General features: G+C 36.5%; 3 protein-coding genes across 5 annotated transcripts; all 3 read right to left on the bottom strand.

The window, feature by feature from the left end:
• Positions 1 to 499: 499 nt before the first annotated feature.
• On the bottom strand, positions 500 to 8,539 carry LOC103840610 (cytochrome b5). The gene is made up of 4 exons (XM_009117108.3): positions 8,503 to 8,539; positions 1,326 to 1,430; positions 1,041 to 1,107; positions 500 to 960 (listed from the first exon to the last, which is right to left on the bottom strand). The coding sequence occupies exons 2-4, from the start codon at positions 1,410 to 1,412 to the stop codon at positions 707 to 709; spliced, it is 408 nt and encodes a 135-aa protein (XP_009115356.1). The 5' UTR covers positions 1,413 to 1,430; positions 8,503 to 8,539; the 3' UTR covers positions 500 to 706.
• LOC103840608 lies at positions 1,616 to 10,557 on the bottom strand. Of its 3 annotated transcripts, none has more exons than XR_004452008.1 (15): positions 10,265 to 10,557; positions 9,815 to 9,922; positions 9,598 to 9,729; positions 8,471 to 8,977; positions 8,210 to 8,324; positions 7,786 to 8,088; positions 6,975 to 7,655; positions 6,018 to 6,877; positions 5,836 to 5,921; positions 5,528 to 5,746; positions 5,276 to 5,404; positions 4,750 to 5,094; positions 4,523 to 4,638; positions 4,222 to 4,437; positions 1,616 to 1,735 (listed from the first exon to the last, which is right to left on the bottom strand). XR_004452008.1 is itself a non-coding variant. In XM_009117106.3 (14 exons), the coding sequence occupies exons 1-14, from the start codon at positions 10,376 to 10,378 to the stop codon at positions 4,319 to 4,321; spliced, it is 3,834 nt and encodes a 1,277-aa protein (XP_009115354.2). In that variant the 5' UTR covers positions 10,379 to 10,557; the 3' UTR covers positions 1,905 to 4,318. The 3 variants fall into 3 exon arrangements, 1 of the variants encoding a protein (XP_009115354.2); XR_004452007.1 differs by lacking the exon at positions 1,616 to 1,735 and adding an exon at positions 1,843 to 3,416 and having other exon boundaries at positions 3,548 to 4,437; XM_009117106.3 differs by lacking the exon at positions 1,616 to 1,735 and having other exon boundaries at positions 1,905 to 4,437.
• Positions 10,558 to 10,936: 379 nt separating this feature from the next.
• LOC103840607 (NADP-dependent alkenal double bond reductase P2) lies at positions 10,937 to 13,969 on the bottom strand. Its single transcript, XM_033281412.1, has 4 exons — positions 12,796 to 13,969; positions 12,128 to 12,308; positions 11,445 to 11,611; positions 10,937 to 11,347 (listed from the first exon to the last, which is right to left on the bottom strand). The coding sequence occupies exons 1-4, from the start codon at positions 13,039 to 13,041 to the stop codon at positions 11,234 to 11,236; spliced, it is 708 nt and encodes a 235-aa protein (XP_033137303.1). The 5' UTR covers positions 13,042 to 13,969; the 3' UTR covers positions 10,937 to 11,233.
• Positions 13,970 to 14,189: the final 220 nt, after the last annotated feature.

The following is a 14,189-nucleotide window of genomic DNA, read 5'->3' as shown; positions in this document are numbered from 1 at the left end:
CATATGTCATAATACTTAAGCTTAACATATCAATTGGCTTGATTTAAAATTTTGGATACGAAATCAATAATTATTTTAAGTATTTTTGGTGATTTGAGTATACTTTAACTATTTCAGATATTTACTTTTGACTATCTATATATATTTTCAAGTATTTAAACCAATTTAAAAGTATCATTTTTGATGTTTTATATACGTTAAATCTAAAAATAATTAATATATGTAAGTATATAAATCTATTTTTAGATAAATTCGGATACCCAAATACTTCGGTTCGGATCAGATTCGGTTCTCTAAATAACAAAATTTTGAATAATTAGAATATTTAATCAATTTATGTTTGGGTTTGGTACTATATCTTTGGATCGGTATCGGTTATGTTCCTCGGATTCATTTTTCCAAATCCTAATAATTACATGAAAAACAAATATCAACATATTTTTCAAAATATACACCCGCGCGCCTGCGCGGGTCAAAATCTAGTACTTTTTATAAGAAGAAGCAAAACCAAAGCATCCATTAATCATATCATTAAATTTCATTTCATTAAAACATGATCCCAACTCAAAATGTAAAAGCATTCAGTGACGAAAATTCAAAAATAATATTATTCTTTCCTTTCAAAATCTATAGGGGGGGAGTTCTCGTGGATAGTTGATTCCCCCAGTAATTCAATAACACTCAAGATCATCTTCCAGAGAGACTACTACTTCTTGCGAGAGAACAAGACACTCACCGCAACAGAGATGGTGATAACTGAGACAGGAACAAGCCAGTACTGCTTTGTCAAGTCGACAAGCTTCTGAACAGAGTCTTTTGGGTCCTCCTTCTTGTAGATCTTAAGCTCTGGTATCTCAGGTAAAGAAGCTTCGTCAAGCTCGCCAATGAAATACTCTTCCATGAGTTCCCTAGCTGTTTTGCTGTGCCCCGCGTCTTCGAATTCATCCGTTGCATCTTTGCCTTCAGTAGCAAAACACTTACTTGGATTAGAGACAAATCATTAAACATAATAGCAATCATCGAGTAGTAGAAGAAGGTACCGGTGACAGCAAGAAGCACATCATCTCCTCCAGGGTGCTCATCCATATAAGGGGTTACGTCATATACCTTTAAGGCCAAAGAGAATCAGATCAGATAATAGTTTCAGAGTCAACGCAAAGAAGATTCAGAGTCTTGTTATAATCTTTACTTAAAACATAAATCAGTTGCTTCATTAAATTCTATAGTCGTCGTTAGATACAGCGTAAGTTTACGAAAGTGGAAAATCCATTTTGATTGAAAATAATTCGTGAAATTAGAAAGAAAGAGAGAGAGATAGGGCGAACCTTGCCGTCGATAACAATCCAGCAGTCATCTTGCTTGTTGTGAGCTGCTACTTCTTCCATGGAGTATATCTTTGTGAGCGTCGGCATTTTTTTTATTGTCCTGCTACCTTTTTTTCTGGGGTTTTAGGTTTTGGGTTAGGTGAAAGGGGAAGAAGATAAGAACCGAACCCTACCAATAACGACGTCGTTTTCTGCCTAATTTCTTATCTGTTTTATTCTTTAATTTCTGTTCTTTTTTTTTCGTTGACGTGAACTGCACTCATAACCAGGAAATTAACCTTCAATTAATATATTTATTAAATTTCATATTCTTTCATTCTACTACTGTTTTATCAAGTTAACACAGTAATTGTACTATTTTATAATGTCAGTTTCCCAAATTTTCATATAAATTTCCGAATATATATACACTAGGATAAGACCTGCGCCTTGCGCAGGATGAGTTTATATAAAATTTATATATTTAATCGAAATAATATTTTTGACCATATACAATATTTTTTTACCTTTTTGTTGATTATATAATTTGTTTTCTAATGGACTACCTCATTTTTGTAAAGCGTTTTGGATCTTTGATGAAATTTTGGTTCAGTTTCATTTTAGTTATTTGGGTTTTTGGTTTAGTTTAGTATCCGTTCAGGCATTTAGAAAATTTGGTTTGGTTATTTGGTGTTTTGGTTCGGTTTGAGTAACAAATTTGAGACCAGCTTATATTTGAAGTAATTTTGGAATCCTTTTCGGTTCGGTCCGAGTAACAAAGTTGGGATTTTTTTTTTGTTTTCAAATTAATTTAGATAATTTAAATATTTTAGATAAAAAGTACTCTAGTAATTTATTTTTTAGGTATTTCGACTTATAAATAACATTTTAAAATTATTTGATTATCTTAAAACTACATAGAGTTAATATTTATAAAAATATAAACTATATTATAGAAATTCGGATACCCATTTTTTTGGTTCGGTTTCGATTCGATTTTTCGTTTCTAAAGATATATAATCACTCTTTTTATAATTGATAGGATCCAACGCAAACCAAACCTCGTTTTCTTATTCAATTTTTGGTTCTAGATAAATGTGCTCATGCTTAAGAATGCTAATCACGTTAGGTATTTATATAGACAGATGAACTTGTACATAGGGAGCCATGTACGCTGTCGTTGGTTAGTTTCCATTAGTTAGAATACAAATTAATGCAGTATGACAGAGAGAGATGGCTTTCTCACACACCCTTTTTATATAGGATTCAGACAGTATATAATGTCATTTTTTTTCTTAAGATTCAACTATTTATTAAAGAAAGTATATTTACCGTAGAACATGCACATATGCAATATTTAGTGAATAAGATATACGACCAAGACAAAATTACATTTATGTCAACACTACGTGGGATAAATGTGCATTCTGAATTTTTTTTAAAAAGTTCCATTATATAAATTTACTTTCTCACGTTTAGAAACTCCCACATAGCAAGAATTAACATTAAATGTTGTAACTTTATATGAAAAATCACATATTTTAGATCCTTTTTAACATCACACACTTTTAGATTTAAAATTTTAATTATGTCCACTAACCGGTGCAGATATTTTAATTATGTCCATTAACCGGTGCAGATAGGATCAGATTCATCGATAGTTTCTTCACCGATGTGATCATATTCAAAGCTCACCTAGTTATTCTGTGTAAGTAATGGACTTCACTGGTTAATCTGAGGACATAATTAGTTGCCTCTTCAAAAATATCTTGGAGACTGAATGGTTCATTTTTCCAAAAGCAATAGATCCAAAACATCGCTGATGAGTGTAGTCACAAGACAAAGATACACCTCCTGAGTTACTGCTGCTTCTAAGTGCTGAAGTATTATGAGCTTGATAGAATTAGTTTTCAAAGTTCATAGTTACTGCTGCTACCAAGTCCATATTTTTTTATAGAGAATGTGACTCTTTTACCTACAAACACAAAAAAATGCATCTGTGTCTAATGGATTCAAAGCTTATGCCTTTGAAAAAACACATACCAACGTTCATACACATAGATGAGGACAGTTCAGCACAATCCCGTCTTTTTTACACAAATATGGTGCATTCTACAAACAATCAAAATACAGATAAATATTTATAAGCAAGTTAATACTTTTCCCAAATCGTTTCAACAGTTTGAACATATATCGAAAAACATGGAAGATCTTGATTCTTAGCTCGAAAAAAATATATTTACCAAGTAATTAGCAATCCCACAAACAAAGATCAAACTTGCAACGTCGAGCATCAATTATATAAACGCTCCTTCCCTGTCCCCAACTCCTTCTCCAACCATCTCTCCCTTTACACGCACCTCTCCCACTCCTCGCACCTCCATTAGACCCACAGGCCACAACATGTCAAAGCCCTCGAATCTCTCAACATCCCCACCGTCCCCTGCGACCACCGTCCCTCCTCCAAACCCCTACCACCGTCATAACCTGTGATGCCAGCTCCCAGTTCCGCCTCGTAACCTCCATCTCCTTCACAACATTCAGAACTCTCTCCACATCTCTCGTCTCCCTCTCTTTCCTCAACTGTCTTTCTCTCTGCTGACCACATCGCCTCCTTAATTCACTCCACTCATTCTTTGCCGCCGCAACTCCCTCTTAGAAACCTAATGCGTCTCTTTGTTAATATTCTTTTAAAACTTCGTTTATAAGGTGTTAATCGTATAACAAAGTCTTCCTAGTTAATATGACGTTCCCTAGCAAATTGAAATTGGACTAACTAATTTTTCAATCGATTCTAATCATGACACATCAGCAAAATTAGGTTCTACTTAAACGCCACCTCAGCAAGTCTAAAATGTAATTAGTACAAAATTAAGGTTACATCTTTTTAAATGATCCTCAATTAATATATAGGGGATAAGCGTTTAACCATTTATCCTCCTAAAAAAACTAGATAACAGTTCCCCAGCTTGTATAGTGGCCAATCGAAGCCAAAACCTCTTTTTCCAAGTCTACTACACTCCTTGACTTTGAGTTTCCTTGGTGGGATGGCAATAAACCAGAAGCTGACCATCCTCACTTGCTACACATATATTCCCCCTATCATCTGAGCTTATGCATGCAACCCCTTGTCCTGATTGATAGCCAAGAAAAAAAAAAAAGAAGCTTTTGAGAAACGGGCTTCGTTATTTTAATGTCTGCTTTAAATCAATGTTTACCTTTGAAATCATGGAGGGAGCCGAGTTTTAAGCCTGTCGACATGTCCCACAAATACACAACTCCATCAAGTGTGCCTGTTACTCCATGACCAGATACTGTGCCCGCTACATCAGCCCTGTGTACCACAGATCCATTAGCCAATTGAATATCGATTTCAAAAATGCTAGCATGAAGAAACCTAAGCAAGAAAACATTCAGGTAAAGAAAGTGCTGTGTGATGATATACCTCGGATCAAATTGACTTCCCAATATTACTTGATTTCTCACAAGCAGAGCCAGTCTCCAACATCTTCCTGGTCTTTCTACAGTCTCACATTTAACGTCTGGGTCAGGATCGGTAGAGACTAAAAGCCAGATGGCAGTGTCTTTGACTTCAGCTGGAACCAATGTTTTGTTGTTGATCCCTTTTGAGAACCACAGTTTTGTTGCAGCTAAAATCATGTCGATATGATCCTCCATTGTAGAATGGCCATGTAGAGGGTGCCACGCAAACAAACTGGTTGGGATGAACTCAAAGATCATATTGCTGGGAGATACAAATCTTGATACTAGGCTTCGCGTTGAAATATCCCTAAGTCGAGAATAAACAAAGTTAGCAGGCTGCAACCATGGAGAAAGGAATAAAAAGGAAAAGTAACATTGGCTGATGGTCAATTGGTCATCGCTCCCTAGCAGAAATAATTTTCAGAAATTTAGCAAAGAGATGGGCTGAGAAAAAAACTTCACAGAGAGAGAATAAGAGAGCAAATTACCAAACTGTAAACTCCCCAATACCACTGTGTCCAATAATGAGATGAGGACATTTTGGGATCTTCTTCAGTTCCACTATGCATGAAGATGTACAAGGATTTGCGGGGATAATGAATTCTTCAGTAGGACCTCTGCATATTTAGGAGAAATGAACATTCACAGATAGTTAAATAATGATGCAGCCTGCAGCTCCAAACACAAGAAGGATATGGCAACAATTTTAAGAGAAGAGCAATGAACTCTGATGAGATCACCTCCAGTTGGAGTTCATGGCCCAGACAATTAGGTTTCCACCTTTAACAACTGCAACGAGATAGTCAGGATCGCACACCACCAGGCACTGCACACTGTCAACTGCTTGAAGTTTTGTCACTAGAGAAACGTAACCAGTTTTCACCTCGACAATTCTCACTACGTTCTCTTCAAAGGATGCTGATGTACAAGTCAAACACGAGCAATCAATTTCCCTCTTCCTGCAAAAACAAGAGAGTATAATCCGTTAGCTGATATAGTTATTTTGTATCCATGTACCATATGTAAAGCAGTAAAGAGATGTCCGAACCTGCAATAAGGTGTTTTGATATTGCCAGTAAAAATAAGATGCTCCCCATCCGGAGTGACGTGGAAATAAGACCTTTCGAGCGCTCTCTGAGCACAAGTAACAACTATCAGATACTTAGATAGGAGAAACAAGATATGGTAATAATCATGCAGCTTAACAAAAGAAGCTAGGAGAAAACTTACAGAGTTTACATTTGCACCAGATTTGTCATCCATAATGGGGAGTATGACAGGTGTGTGACCAACGACACATGGGAATCCTTTGGTTGGTGCTTTAGCTGATATCTTGTACATAAATAGGGTTCTAACTCTATCTTCTGTAGCAAAGCTCAACACACAAATATAGATTTCATTACCAACAGACTGAAGTGAAACTGATGAAATAGGCATGGGATGAAAGTAGCAGCCAAGCAGCTCAACAGTTTTTTCCATCTCATTGTTGATCTTTATATCTCTGTTGAGCTTTAAACTCGAACTAGCTGAAATTTCCGGCACACTGGAGATGCTTTTCTCGCTGGTATGTTCCTTATATTGAGACTTTGTAGAAGGTGGTTCAGAGACTTGGATGCCCAGTGCCTCATCAATATGGCCTTGAACATTTTCAACTTTTGACGCTGGAAATGATGGTGGGGATGTACTTGCATTTTCAAAGCCTTGAGCTGGCCTTATATCTTGTGGTATCACACACGCCTCATTGCAAAATACATTGGTGAATTGATTGTTATTCACCTTCATTAGCTCAGGACCCTGGTAATGTTCGGTTACATGACTGCTTCCATCCCCTTGTGGATTTATTCTATCTGATACAGAGTTGGTAGACCAGGTCGACTGAGGCTCCAAGATACGTTGGGTTTTATTAGGAGACATCTTGCTTATTGAATCACCATCTCCAGTATTTCTGCAACTGTTTTTACTTTCTGAGGATGAGTTCTTGTTTCCTCGCAGTTGATTGGTCGAGACTCTTTTCCTGCTATACACCTTATGTGTTTCTTTTCTAACAGAACTAGCTACAGTAGGGGTTGTGCCAACAACAAGACCATTACCTGCAGACAATTAAGCACATCCTTATATTACACAGTGGACAGATACAGTCATGAAAAGCTTTGTGTAAGCGTGATATTGATAGATTTAACTTACTACCTTCAGTAGAACAAGATGTACTCTTTGCTTCCTTGTTTTCAGAGTGGTGCTCTGTTTGCACTAAGTCTCCTGCACAGAGTTCCTCAGATTCTTTGGTAATAATCTTGTTAATCGGACTGGTGCATTGTGGTATTAACATAGACTTCTTGACACATCCGCCTAGATTATTTTCTTCCAAAATAGTACTAACATCATGTGACGACGACTTTATGATCTCAACTGTATTTAAAGCAGGAACTGATAGACTTGCATTTTCTATTACAACCTGTTCCTCGTCTATGTGCTGCTTGGGAAGATCTGCTGGATAGGCTTCCTTGGAAGATGAGATGATATGACCACTCCCAAGACCATCCAAGTGAGACTCATCAAAACTGTCAGGAGCAAAAGGCACATCATGTGAAGACGGCTTTATGATCTCAACTGTATCCAAAGCAGAAACCAATGGACTTGGGGTTACTATTACAACATCTTCCTCGTCTAAGGGATTTTTGGAAAGATCTGCTGGAGAGGCTTCCTTGGAAGATGATATGATATGCCCACTCCCAGGAACATCCAAGTGAGACTCATCAAAACTGTCAGGAGCAACGGGCACATCACTTGTACAATCCTGAACAGAATCTAGAGCAACGACTTGCCTGTTCTCATCATCTCCAGTGCATGTTCTTATCGACAGGGAGACAACTGCAATTTTTGAAGACGAATTATGGACAATGGGAAAAGGGAATACTTCAGGAATGACGGTGTGAAAAAGTATTGCAAATATCAATCGGAAACAGACTATAATTAGGCATTTTGTAGGGGTTAAGTATACCACTTCCTGACGCATCATCAAGTTGGCTCGTTTTGGAGTTGTCTGAATGATTTAATCTAGCAGACATTGTTTCTGACACATCAGTTTTTGGGGGCTTCTTGACTGAGGCCTTCTTAAGCAGTGGAATTGCTCGAGGAAGTAGAAATGAGATCATTGATTTGGCAATTTCCTGATCAGCTAAATCTTCTGTATATGGTCCAGCTGAATGCCCTTCATTAACTACTATGTCAGCAAGGGTCAATTCTTCTTTCTGCTCGCAACTTGTATTATCATCGGTTGCTAGAGCAGAACTTATGGGGTTATCTGCATGAATTGGACGAAAAGGAATCTAAGAAGATGAAGCCATAATGGTCACATTCTTAGCTACAAGAAAACGTCCGTACGTATTAAACAAGTTCACAAGAAGAATGAAAAGCTAATATACCTTGCACGAACTCCAAGGTATCGGGTGCACAAAGATTGGAACTGGTCATATCTTGGCTCCCGTTTAGAAAAGTATCATCGTTGGGTTTGTTTTCCTTTGGTTGCAATCCATGAAGCTGCAAAATTGAAGATCCTCTTGTCAATACCACTTTCCCGGAATCAAAACTTCACAAGCCTACTATGCCAAAATAATCAGAATAGGGATTTGAGAAAAGTATACTAAAAAGTTTTTATTGATAGACTATAACCCTGATTGGATTACCTCTTCAGAAATGTTGGATAATGGCTTTGTTGTACAGCTGTTAGGAAGCTGGTTTGTTTCTTGGATAGGGACGACTACTTTCACTTCGGGAGGGTTTTCTATTGGAGGAGATGAATTTTCGTTAGTAGCATGACAAGAATGCAACTGCTCTGGTAGTGCTCCTTGAAGGCCAACGATCTCCACTTCTTCCTTTGCTGAACAGATTGACGCTGTTGCTGAATTTAAAATCTCTTTACCAGAACATGAGTCTTGGAATCTTGTTTTTTTATGGCCTTCTTTAACTACTGAATTCTGGTGGCCTATTTCAGCTTTTCTACTTCTTTTCTTTCTAGCCACTGGCATGTCCAGATAACATAATAAATCTGGATTTTCACGCTTGGCTAGCCTTTCATCATCGACCTGGATTTGAGAAACCCTATTGCTGGAGTAAGATTCTACCATCCCGTGGGAGTTGTTCACAAGTTCCCGGAGCAATCTCTGAACCAACGGGTTTTTAAAGCCAAAAAACTGCAGCATAAGAAAAAATCACAGCCATCTTAGAAAGCAAGCAATGAAGGCCTGGGAGCCAAGGGATACTACAAGTGAACAACACTAAATGAAGGCCTGGGAGCAAAACATTTGAATAATTCTTAGCTGAAGTAGTAAGCTCGAGTTTTCTGGCAGGTATATCCTAATTAATACGGCTTTTCCTATGTATCAACTCATAACTAAGAAGTTAGAAATGCAAGGATAATATAGTATGCTTGTAATGACAAACAACAGGTTGTTTTGGAGCAGTAAAATGCAGTAGAGGCCTCATTATCAAATTACAAGGAAGAATAAAAGGCATGATCACAGCTTATAGATCCCCACATGTTAATTGTATCTTCTTTAATCCCTTTATCAGAGCGCTACTCATACTATAATGTTCCATAACCTAAAGAAAAACCAGATTTTGCATTTTTCCTGTAAAAGTCACAAACATACAAATAGTAACTGTGTTTTTCAAAAGCTTCGCCAAATGATCTCAACAACATCTAGGCATTTTTGGAAAGGCCATGACCCTTGTTTTATTGCAGACTAGACTTAGCTATAAACGTAACAGGCAAGATGGTCTAACGTGGTAACAGAAAGAAACAGAGATGTACCTCCACGCCGTTCATCTTACAAGTAAATCGTTTCCCATGCCATACTTTTAAGTTGGAGAGGCCCGTCTTCTGGAACTTTCCCCATGCAATATCTGGTGTCTGACCACTCCATGATTCATCCAAATATCTAATCTGCATCAATAGGGTAAGACTCTGCTCCCTTCTAAATAAGCATATTCACAACCTTATATAAGATTTAAGGGAATCAGAAACACACCAGAAATAAAGGTCCTTTAGCACCTTCTTCAATCTCCATATAATATGTGCTCCCATTGTAAGCTCGAACAGCTTTATAGCCCACAGGATAAGGGAAACGATCTTTTCCCTAAACAAAAAAAGAAGCTACTTAAACAAAAAATCTACACAAAATCAATACGTGTTGTTCAGGAACCGATAACACTCAAAACTGATAAGCTTGCTTAATCTACATCCTCAGCTTAAGAATCTAGCCTCTATCCTATTCTCAGTATCACTCGAATTCAACCTTAAATCAAAATTTGTTCAAAATCAGAGACTAGAGTTCGAATCACATGCACATCACCTCGATCGAAAATTCTGAACATGGATAAAATCGAAGTCAATCAGATTACAGTTTTCTTGCCGCTTTCTAAGGAAATCGACACATAACCACAGAAATTGAGAAATTGAGAGATGAAGAGGAACCAACCCTAGATGAACTCCAGTACTTCTTATCCCAGGAGCCGCTGTAGAGAGCTCCGACGGAGACGATTTCGATGTCATCCGATTTTCTATCTTCAGATACAGCGCTTGGGCTCGCCATTGAAAGTATGAAACTCGAGATCGCACAACGGTAGAAGAAATCGCGAGGAAGATGGAGGAGGGATTATGATTTTTATTGAATCGCGGGAAATGAATAATTTTCCCTCTATAACAACTATCAAAACTATAAGACCGCAGCTTATACAGCACCAATGAAAAGTTGGTTGCGTAACTGTGTTTAACCGTGGAAACTGTAGCCTAATGATTAAGTTTTAAAAGCTTCTACATTCAGACTATGCAATTTATAATTTATTGCAGAATACAAAAAATCCAGATTTCAAGTTTCGAAAAAAAAAACTGTTTTTGACTAAGAGCAGTGTTTTTGCTGGTTATCAAATTGGTTAGTCCGTACAAAAGAAATAACTAAAAATAAATGGTCACAAGTCACCAAAGGACTAAACTCTAGTGGCGCTAGTGGTCTCACTCACGAGCAACCACAAAGAGTTGTTTACCAACGTTTTTACCGTGGAAGAGTCCTAACAAAGCAGAAGGTCCACTCTCGAGTCCTTCAGTTATGTCTTCGACATACGTTATCTTCCCTTGTCTTATGTAAGGAAGCACAAAATCCAAAAACTTTGAGTATTTGTCGTAGAAATCAGAGACAGCAAAGCCTTGAACCTTTATCCTCTTGTAAAGGATCGTGGTTAGATTGTGTACACCTTCTGGATCCACTAAATTATACTGTGAGATCATTCCACAAACTGCGATACGACCATTCAACTTCATGTTTATCAGCACTGCATCCAACATTTTGCCTCCCACGTTTTCGAAATATATGTCGATCCCTTCCGGGAAATACCTAGTAAGTTATTTATTAATTTTAGAATAAGCCAAAGATGTAGTATATGATTGTCGTCTATCTATTAACTAAATATGTAATTTCTAACCTCTTTAGGGCTATGTTAAGGTCATTCTCCTCCTTGTAATTGAAAGCGTCGTCAAATCCAAACTTTGTCTTGAGAAGATCAACCTTAGAAAAGTTCCATAAATAAGGATTAGGGTTTATGAGCAAGTCACTTTCTTGATATAAATGTATTATTTTATAAGTAATGGTGAGCTTTAAGTACTTTTTCTTTACTACCGGCACTTCCAACCACATAACAACCCATCAGCTTTGCAAATTGTCCAACAAGCTGACCAACTGCACCGGATGCAGCTGACACGAAGACTGTCTCTCCTCCCTTAGGTGAACAAATTTCGTAAAATCCAGCATAAGCAGTCATACCAGGCATGCCTGTTAATATCAAAAGCAATTATTCCAGAGATACCTGTTAATATCAAATGAAAGCAATTACAAACATATTGTTTTTTTAACACATACAAACGTATTGGTTTGCATTTACAAATAACGACTTAATTTTGCTTGAAATGTTAAAGGTTTTAGTTAAATTCAAATTAAATGCACTATTAGCACTAGCTAGCGCCATAACCATTCAGGGAAGTAAACTATAGGGAAACTCAATTAGAACATAAACAATCATCTCTTATGTTTTGAAGAAATGTTACTAAGTTTGTCAGCTATCCAACCGAAATTGTACGTGACTGTTAGTAAAAATTTCACTTATTTTTTATTACACTGACTTTTGTATATCCAGGCCATAATGATCTATGTTTCCTGCCAAACACTTGTGTATAAAGAAACATATTAAGAATCTCATACCAGCCATGCTTTTTCACTATGAAAAAAAAAACAAGAATCACATTACCATGATTTGTCACAATCAAATAAAGAGTGAGATAAGATATATACCAAGAAGCCCAGTGTAGTAAGATAATGGAACATCTGTGTGATGGATCTTAAAATGTGAGTAAGGAAATAGAGTAATAACACTGTACTCCTCCCATCCAACTACTCCCCAGAGTAAGTCTCCTTTTTTGTAATCTGGATGTCCTGAATCTATCACTTTAGACACTCCAAGGCCAATGATTGGCTACACGCAACAAATTCAAATTAACATTAAACGACCGAGAAGAAAATAAAATAAAATAACTCAAAGAGATTATCAATTACTAGAAACATAATTTCTTCGGGAATACCATATTTGGTTGAGAATGATTAGGCATCATAAAATTATATATCTGTCTATGTTGTTAAAAAAAATTATATATATGTCTAATGCTACTGAAATGGTCGAACACATCCGATTCGAATTATACCCTCTTGTTGGATTCTTCAAGATGTTTTTTCTTCTCAGAAGAGCAGCAACATTATCGAACATTATATTTATAAGAGACACATATATTACACGAATATAATAATGTCTACATGAAATACAAATTTTCAAGCATCGACTGAAAACTATTATAATTTAACCAATGCATTAACACACAAACATAATAGTACAATTATCTTATTCAAAATGTCAATGAGGATATGCAATTTCAGAGAACGTTGAAATATGTTATCCTCGTTCGTACCTCGCCGGTATTGAACGGTGGGACGAGCGAAGAACTCAACGGCTCAGGCTTTCCCATGCTAATGCGCATGTAAGGATCGCAAGACAAGTAAAGATTCTTCACCAGAACTGATGTGGATCTCTCTGGAATCCTTAGATCAATGGTGGTTGTGGTGACTTTTAGATCGGATTCCTTCGGGAATCCACTCACATAACCTGAGAATATGATTTGCTTGTTGGTAACCGTCGCTGGCTCTGTGTTTGCCATTTCTCTTATTTACGTACTTTTGAATCACTAATATGATTTATTTTTGAGTGTAGGCTGTGTGCTTTCGGTAGGATTCTCAATGCTTTGGTGTGATCGTATTTTGTCCCTATTTCATTTGATTTCTCTTCCGCATTGCTTGATCCAATTTTTTCGGCAAATTCTGACTACTTTTTGTTTTGTAAATAAACCTAATACTATATCTTGAATAACATCTGGATTTTTGGTATACGGTGATCTATTTAGGGAAAAAATGAATTGATACGGAAAATAATCATGCAGTGACCGTATGCCAATAGACATCTTTTCGAAATTCTCGAAAACAATACACAATCCGTTGCGCACATGATGGAATCCATAGACGGAGTGACCATTAGCCATAGACATTACAAATACAAAAATAACCATGTTTTATTGAATTGTATCTAATACCATCGTAATTAGGTTTAGATGGTACGTAATAAGTCTATCGACTAAAATATTTTTAAAAAATAACTGTCAATGTCTGACTGGTTCAAACGCAGCGGTTGCGGTTGCGGCTGCGGACGTTTGCGGTTGCGGATAGTTGCGGTTTCTAGCGGTTTTAAAAGATTTGTACGACTGGTTCTGCGGTTAGAAATTGGTGCATTTGCGGGATACTTATGACTGGTTATCTACCAAATACAACAGCGGTTAAATAACAAATTAACAATATTTACATTTTATATAATTATAAAAATATCAAAAATCATAATATTATAATAAATATGTAAATTATATTTTCAAAGTTATAGTTTTAAATTTTTAAAATTATAGAAAATATTTTTATTTTAAAATTTTATAATATTAATTAAAATATAATAGATATATTTTAGTATTTTTATAATTTCATTTTAAAAAATTTATTGAATATTTTTATTTTTGTATTTATATGGTTTTTAAAAAAAAAAGAAAAAAAATTATCCTTCCGCAACTGCCCGCAACCGCAAACGCTAGCTGGAACCAGCTTTTGATTTTAAGAGGTTCGGAGCGGTTTGAAGCGATTTGTAGCGGTTTGTATGATTGTTTCGAAACGCTGTCAACCACTACCAACCGCAAAAGCTGCGTTTGCGGGTGGTAGCGGGAAAACCAGTCAAGCTCTTAATGCATGACAACTAACCAAAACTCAAACT

Source organism: Brassica rapa, chromosome A09, assembly GCF_000309985.2.
Source record: "Brassica rapa cultivar Chiifu-401-42 chromosome A09, CAAS_Brap_v3.01, whole genome shotgun sequence".
Lineage (NCBI taxonomy): Eukaryota > Viridiplantae > Streptophyta > Magnoliopsida > Brassicales > Brassicaceae > Brassica > Brassica rapa.
This window is presented reverse-complemented; position numbering and strand designations above follow the sequence as displayed.